The sequence below is a fragment of the Phyllostomus hastatus genome, unplaced genomic scaffold, assembly GCF_019186645.2.
Source record: "Phyllostomus hastatus isolate PE091 unplaced genomic scaffold, TTU_PhHast_1.1 phas_contig_86, whole genome shotgun sequence".
Classification (NCBI taxonomy): Eukaryota; Metazoa; Chordata; class Mammalia; order Chiroptera; family Phyllostomidae; genus Phyllostomus; species Phyllostomus hastatus.
In genome coordinates, this window is record NW_025333977.1 from 32,625,451 (window position 1) to 32,638,566 (window position 13,116).

The following is a 13,116-nucleotide window of genomic DNA, read 5'->3' on the forward strand; positions in this document are numbered from 1 at the left end:
GGACAACTTGATGTCAGAGATAGTATGGCCAGAACAGTTACCTTCTGCTCAATTTCTGTCAGCCAACCATGGCTGGGGGTGTCATTGGCAACGGAAATGCAAAGTCATCTCTGGAATCCTAGCATTGAGTAGAAGAGCAACAGGTTTTAAAATGAGCTTCAAACCTTTACACCTATATCTGCATATATATCTAGCCAACATTCATTCAGTGTTAACCACACTGTGCTAGTGTGTGTGTGTTTGTTTTTTTCAAAGAAAGTTTGTGTCCTTTAATGCCCTACAGCCCATACAATAAGACTCTAGGCCAAATGGTGAGTATTCTCACCAGATGAAAGGGAGAACTACTTCCTTTTTTCTTACCTTCTAGATACAGACACACAGCCCAAACAGAAGAAGCAACTTTGAAGTTCTCCTGAAACAGTCAAGAGCTTGGAAAATTGAAAGCTCAATGTTCGAATACGGATTCGACTCCTTACTGTATATGATTTCTTCTGTAAAGTGGAGACAATTCTACCAAACTCAAAAGGTTGTGAGAACATGCAATGTTTAAAATCGGTCCTACCACAGCGTCTGCCATGCCCGAGGAAGACCGAAAGAGAGAGGACAAAGACCTTGTCTTGCTCCATTTTTAGCTCCGGAACTTAGCAGAGGCACATAAGCCTTTATTTTACTTGTTGAGTTCTACTCCAAGTGGCTCCGCAGGTGGATTTAAGATGGTAGTCATATCCTCACGGTAATATTAGAGCACTCTCCTTCCAGGTGTGGGGGCGTGTAATAAGGTTAATACTCGACAGTGGTGTGGGGCTACACAGAGATTACACACACTTCACACAGACGGCAATCAAGCGTCTCGGCTTCCAAGAATTTCCTCCGTTTGTTCCACCACGCAGCCGACTGGGGCGTCACTGTGGGTACTACTATTCACACTGTCATGAGGAAACCTACGGGCGGTCTCTCAGCCGGCCGCCAGATCACCTCCCTCAGTAGCGATCACACCTGAATTCCAAACTTCACGGTGCCGCTGCGTTCAGAACCCTCCGCGTCCAAGGGAGGCGCCTAAGGCGCGCGGGAGGCTGGGAATTGTAGTTTTCGTGAGGCTTCCGAGGGCCAGGTCGGTGACTCCCAGGCCGTGGCGTCGTTTCCGGTTGCAGGCGGCCTCTGGAGGCGGAGGGGCGCTGTGGGAGGAGCGCGCGAGGCTACCTGGGAAACGGAGACGTCTGAGCGGTGCGCGCGCAGCTGGCCGGCAGTGGCTAAGGAGATGGAGGAGGGCAGCCGGGACAAGGCATCGCTGCAGACCCAGCAGTCCGCATCGACGGCCCCCGGCGGCGCAGAAGACAAGGCGGGCGGCAAGGACCGGCGGGATGCCGGGGACAAGGACAAAGAGCAGGAGCTGGTGAGGCGTGGCCCTGGGAGCCGGCGGAGGAGGCCGTGGGCTGAGTCACCGCGGCTCCGCAGGCCTCGGGCCAGACTCCCAAGGACCCCGAAGCGCCCAGGAGAAGGCGGGTGGGGTGACCCTCCGGGCTCCTGGCACCCCGCCTCTGTGCCCACCATCCTCCATTCCGCCGTCACCTCCGCCGTCCCGACCAGCCCTCACCACCGCCTCGTGAGGTGGGCCCCGGGCGGATCGTTGTCACCCTATGTTTTAGAACAGCATTCAAGCAGAGACTGGTCCAGAAGCCAGGCTGCCTTCCCACCAGGGCTTCCCATTCCCGCTCCCTTTCCTGTGTCCACCTGTTGCTTCCTAAGGAGGAAGGCTTACTGTCTTCCTAGCCCAGGGTGAATGGGAGGAGGATATGTTTGGGATTCCTTTTCTTGATGAGCTTCTTCCTCCAACCCACCAGTCTGAGGAGGACAAACAGCTTCAGGATGAACTGGAGATGCTCGTGGAACGCCTGGGGGTGAGTCATGACATGTTAAAACGAGTGGGTGCGTATTTGGAGTTTTCCCCCTTGTTCTCTTTATCCCATTTTGGGGCAACAACTAAATGAGGTACAGGGAAAGATGGACTGTATGTTAGGATCAGTGTTATGATGATGCTGTGAGGGAGGAAAGCAACAAGGGATATTTGATGCAGCATTTTGTAGTTTTTTCTCTGGGAGAAGCAGTTCTTGAACTCTTATTTATTTATTTTTAGAAAGAGGGGAAGGGAAGGAGGAAGAGTGAGCGAGAAACAAGAATGCCTCAAGACATGCCCCCAACTGGGGACCTGGCAGGCAATCCAAGCATGTACCCTGACTGGCAATGGGACTGGTGACCCTTTGGTTTGCAGGCCGGCGCTCAATCCACTGAGCCACACCAGCCAGGGCAGTTCTTGAACGCTTAACTAGGCTCATTTGTTTTTGTGTCAGGTAGTTGGGGGAATAACAGATGAATAAGCGGCAACTTTCCTAGGGGAGTGGTTAAACACTTCTGTATAATGACTTGAGGGATGTGATTCTTTTTTTGTTTGATCTCACATCTCCTGATCAGGAGAAGGACACGTCCCTGTACCGACCAGCCCTAGAGGAACTGCGGAGGCAGATTCGTTCTTCTACAACTTCCATGACTTCAGTGCCCAAGCCTCTCAAATTTCTGCGCCCGCACTATGGCAAGCTGAAGGAAATATATGAGAAGATGGCCCCTGGGGAGAATAAGGTAAAACTGTTTCAGAAGCCAGTGGAGGCCTAGTGTAGGAATTCCTCTTCATGAGGACCCATGGTGCTCATGGGGAGTCACAGGAAGCCTGATAGACCTGAGACCTGAGCTAGTCGAATAGAGCTTATCACAGTCAAAATACATAAGAGCTGACAGGACGGTCGCCTTCTCAGAAGACACTGTTTCTGTCATTTATGTTGGACATTGGGATTTTATTATTGTGACCTAACTTGAACTTATGGTTAACCTTAATTTTTTTCTTTCTTGGTACTCATATACATTCAGTTGTTTTATTTTTAGAATATACCCCCCAGTTCAATAATTTCTTTGCTTGTTGTAACAACCCCAATCAAGGACATCTTAATTTCTCACCTGAGTTACTGCAGCAGCCTCCTAGCTGACTTCTTCCTTTTGTTTTTGACTTCCTACATAGTTTGTTTTTCATACGGCAAGCATAGTGGTCTTCCTAGATTGTGAGTCTTTTCTGCTAAAACCTTTTCATAGTTTATTGCTGTGATTAGCATAAAACTGAGAGTCCATGTTTCTCTACTCTCCCCTTTTTACCACCGTCAGCCACGTTGGTTTGAAAGAGAGATAGCAACACTAACCTGGGAGTGATCATGAGGCTTAGCTTAGATGCCATGTGTGAATTTCTCTTGCGGAGGCTGGTGTATAGTTAATAGCTAATTTTGGAGGTAGTGACAGTGATTGTGATTGTAATGTAATACTCCCTGTACCCTGGATTTGACTTCAAAGACTGGTTTCTTTAAAGCGTTTTGCTGCTGATATCATATCTGTTTTGGCCATGACCATGAGTGGGGAGCGTGAATGCCTCAAGTATCGGCTGGTGGGCTCTCAGGAGGAATTGGCATCATGGGGTCATGAGTATGTCAGGTAAGACCTTTTTTTTGGTAGTCTGAAGGGGGTTCTGCGGCATAATTCTGAGTTCAGTCTTAGAGCACTGTCTGTCTTGGAGTACCAGTGTAATGGTTTTCCAACACTGAATTCCATGCCCACAAAGCAGTGCTTCCTATGAAGCTGTACTCCACTAATGGTCTGGGCCTTTCCATAGGCATCTAGCAGGAGAAGTGGCTAAGGAGTGGCAGGAGCTGGATGACGCGGAGAAGACACAGCGGGAGCCACTGCTGACTCTGGTGAAGGAGATTGTTCCCTACAACATGGCCCACAATGCAGAGCATGAGGCCTGCGACCTGCTCATGGAAATTGAGCAGGTGGATATGCTGGAGAAGGATATTGATGAGAATGCATATGCAAAGGTCTGCCTCTATCTCACCAGGTAAGCAAGTATAGTAGGGAATGGTGGCAGGCCTACCTTCCCAGCACTTCTCTCGTAATTGTGCTTCCTCTATTTTCCCAGAGTGTTTGCATCAAGGGTAGCTAATAATTTATTGATGTCTGTAAGTTACTTGAGGACAGAAACATCATGTCTGTTTAGTAGTTCCAGTATCTGGCATAGTGCCTGGAGTGAGTGTGTGTGTGTGTGTGTGTGTGTTGCCTTTAGTATTTATTTTAGGCAAGTGAATTAAGTTGCGTAAGTGGGAATGTCTGGAACTTATAATTCCTTTATTATTTTTGCCTTTGTAGTTGTGTGAATTATGTGCCCGAGCCTGAGAACTCTGCCCTACTGCGTTGTGCTTTGGGTGTGTTCCGAAAGTTCAGTCGCTTCCCTGAAGCTCTGAGGTTGGCATTGATGCTCAATGACATGGAACTGGTAGAAGACATCTTCACCTCCTGCAAGGATGTGTATGTAGGGAGGAAGTCGGCAAAGGAAGAAATAAGCTCATGGGTGGGGGCTTGTAGTGTCTGTTTAGGGCTTAAGTAGCTTTTCTGTGCCCTTATTGGAAGGGGCTGAGCGGATGTGATGGTTCTCTCCTACAGGGTAGTGCAGAAGCAGATGGCTTTCATGCTAGGCCGGCATGGGGTGTTTCTGGAGCTGAGTGAAGATGTGGAGGAGTATGAGGACCTGACAGAGATCATGTCCAATGTGCAGCTCAATAGCAACTTCTTGGCATTAGCTCGGGAGGTGAGACTCTGCCCTTTTCTTCTTCTTTTAATCCTCACTAGAGAATGTGCCCACTGATCTCAGAGGCAGAGAAACATCTATGTGAGAGAGAAACATCGATTGGCCGCCTCCTGCATGCACCCCAACTGGGGATCAAACCCGAAGCCTTTGGTGTATGGGATTATGCTCCATTCAACCAAGCCACCTGCCCAGGGCAAAACTTTGCCCTTTTCTATCAAGGCTTTCTTGGTTGTGATTCTCCCTGGCTTTTTACCTCTCTGATTTTGACGGTGACTAGACTCTCCTTGGTTAGAATTGCCATTCAGTGGGACAGCAAAAGGGACAGCTAGGGGAGGACTGGGGGGTGAAGTTGTAACCCTCTGACTTCTCTTCAGCTGGATATCATGGAGCCCAAGGTGCCTGATGACATCTATAAAACCCACCTAGAGAATAACCGTGAGTAGCCACGTACATGAGTGTGGGAGTTGGAGGATTGCTAATTATGCCCCTTGTATTAGGAGCGATAGGTTGGCCCAACACCTTTATCCTGTAGAGCTCAGACATCCCACATAGCCTTTCTCTAGGCCACTGTTGGGAGCAAAGATAGAGGATCCTAAGAAGCCAGCTCAGAACCAGAGACTAGTCGCCATGTTCTTTACTGGCCCTACTCTAAATTAACCTTCCTTTTCTCTCCCTCCTGTACAGGGTTTGGGGGCAGTGGCTCTCAAGTCGACTCTGCGCGCATGAACCTGGCCTCTTCTTTTGTGAATGGCTTTGTAAATGCAGCCTTTGGCCAGGATAAGCTTCTGACTGATGATGGCAACAAATGGCTTTACAAGAACAAGGACCATGGTATAGTTCAGTTTTTACTGTATCTTTGTGTTGTTTTGGTCACTCTTGTTGTCCTCCTAGGTTCCTCTGTTACCTGACAAGCAATCCCAATGCAGTTCCTTAGAGAGCTCTTTATAACAGTTTTCTCAGTGTAGGACCATTTTAAGACAGATTTTTTTCTTGGCATAGGAATGTTGAGTGCAGCTGCGTCCCTTGGCATGATTCTGCTGTGGGATGTGGATGGTGGTCTCACTCAGATTGACAAGTACCTGTACTCCTCTGAGGATTATATCAAGGTTGGTCTGGGCACAGCCCACTAGTTGGGACATTCCCCTTCCTTGTTCTAGGGCCCACAGGGCCTCCCTTTCACCAGTGAGGTCTATCTGGTTTTCAACTCCAGTTAAGGCGGGTGCTGCTCTGAGGCCTATGTTGCATCTTTGCAGTGAGGAAGGTAGAGTAGCCTGAGTGAAGAATCTCTGTGTTTTACAGTCAGGAGCCCTCCTGGCCTGTGGCATTGTGAACTCTGGCGTCCGGAATGAGTGTGACCCTGCTCTGGCACTGCTCTCAGACTATGTTCTCCACAACAGCAACACTATGAGACTTGGTTCCATCTTTGGGTAAGGCTAATTGCTTCTCCTTCTGGTAGTGCTCCGCCTGAAAGCTGCGTGAAAACGGGAATTGGCCCTTGAATTACTACCATCTCTGTTGAGTATTTGGCTCTTGGTGACTGTTTAAATGATGGATGAATATCAGCCCTCTTATTGTTTCTTCCCTATTCTATCGGATGTGTGTGGGGAACTGCATCTCCTTGGCTTTTGCAGATTAGGCTTGGCTTATGCTGGCTCCAATCGCGAAGATGTTCTAACATTGCTGCTGCCTGTGATGGGAGATTCCAAGTCCAGTATGGAGGTGAGTAGAGGTTGTTGGTCATTTAAGGGAATTTGGGAAGGTACTCTGAATTCTACCATTCTCTGTGATAAATAGTGAAAAAAAAGAAATGGGGTTGCGGTTGGGAGAGGAGAAAGTGTATTACTTTCCTTTCAAAGAAATCCGTTGAAACTGGGGTTCCAAGTCCCGGGTGCTGCTGCTAAACTGTTAACATTTTGATATTGTGTTCAAGCCCTTGAGATCCACAAAGAAGTACCAGACTAGATGTGGGGAGTAACTTAGCCTAGCTTGGGGTGGGTGATTCTCACTCACTGTTTTAGTTATTGGTCAACTCTAAATTTTCTTACTTGTGCAGAGTCGGTTTAGTGATGGATAAGTATAGCATAGGCTTTAGTCAGAAAGACCTCACTTCAAATCCTGCCATCTCTGCTTATAAGCAGTGTGATCTTGGATACAAAACCTAGCCTCTTTAGGTTTTATTTTTTCACACCAATAAAAGAGGAATAACAGTAGGACCTGTTTTGTGGGGTTGTGATTATAAATTTTTTTTTAAGATTTTATTTAGAGAGGGAAAGGGAGGGAGAAAGAGAGAGAGGTTGCCTCTTATGTGGCCCTCACTCAGGAACTGGCTTGCAATCCAGGCATGTGCCCTGACTGGGAATCAAACCAGTGACTTTTTGGTCCACAGCCTGCACTCAATCCACTGAGCTACACCAGCCAGGGTTGATTATAAATGTTAGTAGTATGCAAAGCAGGTGGTATAGTGGCTGACACAGTAAGTAGTCCGTGAATTGTAGCTACTGTTGTTATTTTGACCTACCATCAGGAAGGGATTTTTACCCTGTAGGGTTACAGCAGGCTGTAGGTATTGGTTATCTGGAGTCAAGATAGGTAAACGACTATTGTAATAACTTACTATGTGTGACACTGATTTTCCCGTTTCTAGGTGGCAGGTGTGACTGCGCTAGCCTGTGGAATGATAGCAGTGGGATCCTGCAATGGAGATGTCACTTCCACCATCCTTCAGACCATCATGGAAAAGTCAGAGACTGAGCTCAAGGACACTTATGCCCGTTGGCTTCCTCTTGGATTGGGCCTCAATCACCTGGGTGAGGGGATGTCTCTCTATTTGGGCGAAAGACTGACAGGACGTAGATACAACAGGGAGGGTGTATATGTAAGTCAGGTTGTGCTGTATGGAAGCAAGTGTCTTCTGACCCCTCGATTCTATCCTGTAGGAAAGGGAGAGGCCATCGAGGCAATTCTGGCTGCACTGGAAGTTGTGTCAGAGCCATTCCGCAGTTTTGCCAACACTCTGGTGGATGTCTGTGCCTATGCAGGTCTGTGTCTTTGTCTTCCCAGTGACGACTCACTTCTTTTCTGCACCTTTTTTCAGATTATTTCTTCTTGCTCAGTCATTCTGATCTGCATTAGATTATTTAGCTTCTCCTATTCCTGGCATAAGCTTTTCCTTGCTGCCTTCTTATGGCTAGCCTTCCTCACTTGCACCATTCTGCTTCAGGCTCTGGGAATGTACTGAAGGTGCAGCAACTGCTCCACATCTGCAGTGAACACTTTGACTCTAAGGAAAAGGAGGAAGACAAAGACAAGAAGGAAAAGAAGGACAAGGACAAGAAGGAAGCCCCTGCTGATATGGGAGCACATCAGGTTCTGTGGGCAGCTGGGCACTCTCTGAGTGAGGCTGTAAGGGGGGATATGCTTGCAGGAGAGCAGGGGCAATGGTTTGGGTTTGGTTTTGAACCCCTCTGGGTATTGCTGTGTATTGAAATAGCACAAGACTGGGTTCTGTACTTGAGAGTTAAGTGTGTGCCCCACAGGACAGCTTCTTCTTCTTAGACAGAACTCCGGGCAAGGATGTGCTTTTTGTTCCCTGAACTTACTGGGTTCTGCTGCCTCTTCAATTGCAGGGAGTGGCTGTGCTGGGGATTGCCCTGATTGCAATGGGGGAGGAGATTGGTGCAGAGATGGCACTACGTACCTTTGGCCACCTGGTGAGTATCGCATGGAGTAGATGGGAATACACTGATTTTGATGCATGGGGTTCCCCGGAGGAGACTTTCCTAATGGGTTTCCATGGTAGAGAAATGTTTTTTTCCGTGCCCTTTCTATAAAATGTGACTAAAGCCCCTCTACCTCTCAGTCTGTTCCTGTAACAAAGTTTATTTTTACTGTTTTCTGTGATACCCTTGTTATTTCCTTTTACTACCAGCTGAGATATGGGGAGCCTACACTCCGCCGGGCTGTGCCTTTAGCACTGGCCTTAATCTCTGTTTCAAATCCACGACTCAACATCCTGGACACCCTAAGCAAGTTCTCCCATGACGCTGACCCAGAAGTTTCCTATAACTCCATTTTTGCCATGGGCATGGTGGGCAGTGGTGAGTATCGGCCAGGAAAAGATCATAAGCAGCTTGGGGGGGAGGTTTGAGGCCCTTTTTTTCAATCCTCTGTGATGCTTGACATTTCCAGGTACCAATAATGCCCGTTTGGCTGCGATGCTGCGCCAGTTAGCCCAGTATCATGCCAAGGACCCCAACAACCTCTTCATGGTGCGCTTGGCACAGGTAAAGAATAGAACTCTTATCCTTAGAGTGTGCCAAGGGTCATGTCTGTGGGGGTGGAAGGGAGACATGGTGACATGAAGAGGACCTTGCATTCGGTCTGGAGGGGGGGATGTGTGTGAGTTAGATTTCTGTGTGTGGCCAGGTTAGGTGATGTCTTTTCAGATGTGACTCTCCACCTCCACTTCTTTCTGTATTTTTCAGGGTCTGACACATTTAGGGAAGGGTACACTCACCCTCTGCCCCTACCACAGTGACCGGCAGCTTATGAGTCAAGTGGCTGTGGCTGGACTGCTCACTGTGCTTGTCTCTTTCCTGGATGTCCGCAATAGTGAGTTCCTATCAGGAATGTTACGTGGTAGCACAGGGCACCCTGTCTCCGCCCCTAACAGGGCCACCTTGATCACTTAGGAGCAAGGCTTTCAGTTAGCTCTGTTCCTGAGGCTGTTCTGTGATGGACTTTGTGAAGCTTTGATCTCCCACATTTTTGATCTGGCCCAAAGAGAATTTCTTTTGAGAATGGAGAACTGAGCCCAGTTTCTGCTCCTTAGTGCCTGGGGGAAAGTGATTACCAGTTTAAGTGCTGTGGGCAGAATAAGGTAGAAGAGGCATCCCTGGTTCATAGTAGTGTATATGAACAGAGTAGTGTGGGCTCAGCTATGCGAGTGAGGGGGAAAAGAGTCAGGGCTGGAGTGGGGGCCCTAGATTCAGGCCAGGCCTGTCGAGATGCCTCTAACTGTGCCATGTGTTCTTCCCTCAGTAATCCTCGGCAAATCTCACTACGTACTATATGGGCTGGTGGCTGCCATGCAGCCCCGGATGCTGGTGACATTCGATGAAGAGCTGCGGCCGTTGCCAGTGTCTGTCCGTGTGGGCCAGGTGAGGGGTTAAGCAGAGGGGAGGGCTCAGATTGTATTCTAGAACTTGGAGAATGCACACATATCTGCTTCTCTGAAACTGGTGTAGGCTCTGGGTTGCTGCTGCATTCCCACCTGGAGTTCCATCATCTCAATTTTCTCACCCTACAGGCAGTGGATGTGGTGGGCCAAGCTGGCAAACCTAAGACCATCACAGGGTTTCAGACACACACTACCCCAGTGTTGTTGGCCCATGGGGAGCGTGCAGAATTGGCCACTGAGGAGTTTCTTCCTGTCACCCCCATTCTGGAAGGTTTTGTTATCCTTCGAAAGAACCCCAACTATGACCTCTAAGTGGCCACCAGAAGCTCTGAGCTGCAACTGATATGTCAGTGGACCATGTTTTCTGCTACCAAGGGTGGACACTGCTCTAGAGCTTTGGTGGAGTTGTTACCTCCTGTTCTTTTGTTACTGAGTGAGACGACTTTGTTGAATAAAAACCTTTATCCCTGAGGTCCCTTTTCTGTCTGTTCTCTGGGGTATGGTGGCTAGAGGCCAGACTGGTGGGGAGCGGATGTGAGACTGCATTGTTTGTAGCAGCTCTGAGCCTAGGCCAGCAGGGAGGCTGCCCTGAATGGAAAGAACTAAACCTTTTTCCTTCTCTTTCCTAATCATTTTAAACCAGTGGCTTATCTTTAAGGGCGTAAACCCTTGAGATGCTGATAAATGTAATGGACCTTCTTTCTAAGAGATGCATATACACGAATTTGCACAAACTCTTACAAATAAACTTGTGGATTCATACACCTCCTGCCCCAACCCTGTCAGTGCACACCCATCTCAAGCCCATCACTCCCTGCCTTTGTACTAAAGATCCCTGCTCTAAGAGGCAGCAGAATTAGCCCCACTCTTTCTATTTTGATTTTTTGCTGCTGAGTGAAAGGGACATTTTGAGCTCCTGTGACCCTCTGTCACTCTGGGGAGGCTGCTGTTTGAGAGGTTTGATCATGTTAACATACATTGGGCTGTCCTTGAAGAAATGGTGTAAGAAAACTTGACCCTGACCTTCCTCTTGGTATAGTGATGGGAAAGAGGTGGCCTCCATCCTGGGATGTAATCACTGTTGACCTGCAGTGCTGCTTCCTGGTGGTGCTGGTGTGACTACAGCTATACTGACTCTTGGGGCCGAGACCCCTGCGGATACAGTAGAGAACGTGTGGCCCTGGAAGTAATTGCTAGCATTTTATCCAACACTTTCTGTGGATTTAACCTCTGAGAGGTGACCTTAATGGCACTTAATAGGTCTATAAATGTTGAATAATTCTACATACTTCTGAGACCTCACAACAACTTTGAGAGGAAGGTATTATCTCTGTTTTGGTGAATGTAGTTTGTAGAGATGTAATAACTTATGCAAGTTCACATAGTAAGTAGTGGGGCCAGGACTGGAATCTAAGTCCATCTGACTCCAAACCCATAACCTTAAATTCACTATATTAATCTGTTTCTGTAGCTTTGGACCCCATTGTAGTCCAAGCTCTTGGCTAGCTGGAGAAATAGCAAGTTTGGATTGAGTGTCTCCATTGTCTTCTCTGCTCTCATTTGACACAGTCTTTTTTTTTTTTTTTTAAGATTTTATTTATTTATTTTAGAGAGGGAAGGGAGGGAGAAAGAGAGGGAGAGAGAAACATCAAAGTGCGGTTGCTAGGGGCCGTGGCCGGCAACCCAGGCATGTGCCCTGACTGGGAATTGAACCTGCGGTGCTTTGGTTCGCAGCCCACACTCAATCCATTGAGCTACGCCAGCCAGGGCAACAGTGTTTATAAAACCTGTATAAAAGGTTGAAGCACTGAACTTGGGAGACAGCAGACCTGTCAAAGCCCTTTAATGGGACCTGTTGTAGTAGAGCAAATCAGTGTGTCTGATGAGCCTCTGTTATCTGTATAAGGGGGATATAATATTTGCTTTACCTGATTTTCAATGGTGGTGATGTTAAAATAAATTAGAAAGCAATTTGTAAACTGAAAAACAAAAGGATAATTCCCTCCCAAATCAGTGATTGTACTTTAGGGCAAGAAATTTTCATGGTGCCTCTTAAACTTTTCATGACGCCACATTCAACCATTCACTCAGCAAGAAATATCAATGGAGCCTTATTCTGCATTAGACGTTATTCTGGTTTGTGGGGATGCAAAAATTGAAAAAATCCTCAAAAAGCTTACATAAGGGAAAAGAAAACAATTGTGATATACTGTGATTAATACTGGACTGGGGTGTGAGCGAGTTACCCTGGGATCATTGAAATAGAGCCCAAGTGCCTGGGTAAGTGAGGGATTTTGAGGAAACAGACCTAGAGGAAGATGAGTTTGTCCAGAGGGAAAAGGGGTAGGATATAGCTAAGGAAGTTGCAAAAGCAGAGTAGAAAAGCTATTTGTTTTCTGAAACCACGGATAGTTTGGTTTGGCTAAGTGTATAGAGCCACAGAAAGTGTGGCAGGAGACACAGTTCCAAACCTCATCAAGTTTAAAAGAACTTTGTTGTGCTAAGAAATAGTATTTCCTGAAAAGAGAAGCAGAGTGACATGATCAGCTATCTGGGTGGGAAAGTTCAAAATGGAGGCCCAGAGACCAGGCAATGGAAGTGAATGCCAGAACTAGGGCAGTAGAAATGAGGAGAGTGGGAAGGGCAAAAGAAAGATTTTTTTAGGAATAAAATCAATAGGACTGGGTTTTTATCCAAATACCAATAGGACCTGGTGTCTGATTGATTACATGTAGGAAGGAATTTAGGATGGATCTCAGATTTTCTGGTTGGGCAGTATTCATTGAAATAGAATATAGCAGGCACATGTTTGAGGTCACGGTGGTAGACTATTGAGTAGAGAAAGATGACAAATTCCTATCTGGGCATACACAATTTGAGATGACTGGAGTGATTAAGGTGAAGGTATTTTTTAGGTAGAACCTTGTTCTGACTTGAGTTCAAGAGAGTGGTTTCTGAGTTAGGAATGGATTGGCATGTAAGTAGTAATTGACTTTTCTTTCTTAGTTTCTTCAGAGGGAAAGAGAAGAGTAGAGTAGAGAAGGGAGCCAAACATCATCAAGTCACAGCACTTGAAGAGGGTCACAGAATACTCTAGATCTGCATTTTCTTTCTCACTGTAGTTCCTCCTCCATGTATCTATTTTGCTCTCCTACCATTGGAGCTTCAGTTCCTCATATATAATGCAGATGATAATACATTTACAGGGTCTGGCACAAATAATGCCCCCACCCTTTCATTACAAAATTGTAAGCATCTA

The 13,116-nt window shown here is 47.1% G+C and overlaps 1 protein-coding gene across 1 annotated transcript; it reads left to right on the forward strand.

Moving 5' to 3' along the window:
* The first annotated feature begins 1,200 nt into the window (after positions 1 to 1,200).
* PSMD2 (proteasome 26S subunit ubiquitin receptor, non-ATPase 2) lies at positions 1,201 to 10,328 on the forward strand. Its single transcript, XM_045851778.1, has 21 exons — positions 1,201 to 1,393; positions 1,842 to 1,898; positions 2,470 to 2,634; positions 3,407 to 3,528; positions 3,707 to 3,931; positions 4,240 to 4,398; positions 4,534 to 4,678; positions 5,053 to 5,113; positions 5,363 to 5,509; positions 5,678 to 5,784; positions 5,978 to 6,105; positions 6,310 to 6,397; positions 7,323 to 7,485; positions 7,615 to 7,716; positions 7,899 to 8,044; positions 8,305 to 8,388; positions 8,607 to 8,775; positions 8,867 to 8,961; positions 9,163 to 9,289; positions 9,719 to 9,837; positions 9,987 to 10,328. Exons 1-21 carry the CDS (start codon positions 1,259 to 1,261, stop codon positions 10,167 to 10,169), a joined length of 2,727 nt encoding a protein of 908 aa, XP_045707734.1. The 5' UTR covers positions 1,201 to 1,258; the 3' UTR covers positions 10,170 to 10,328.
* The last annotated feature ends 2,788 nt before the right edge of the window (positions 10,329 to 13,116 follow it).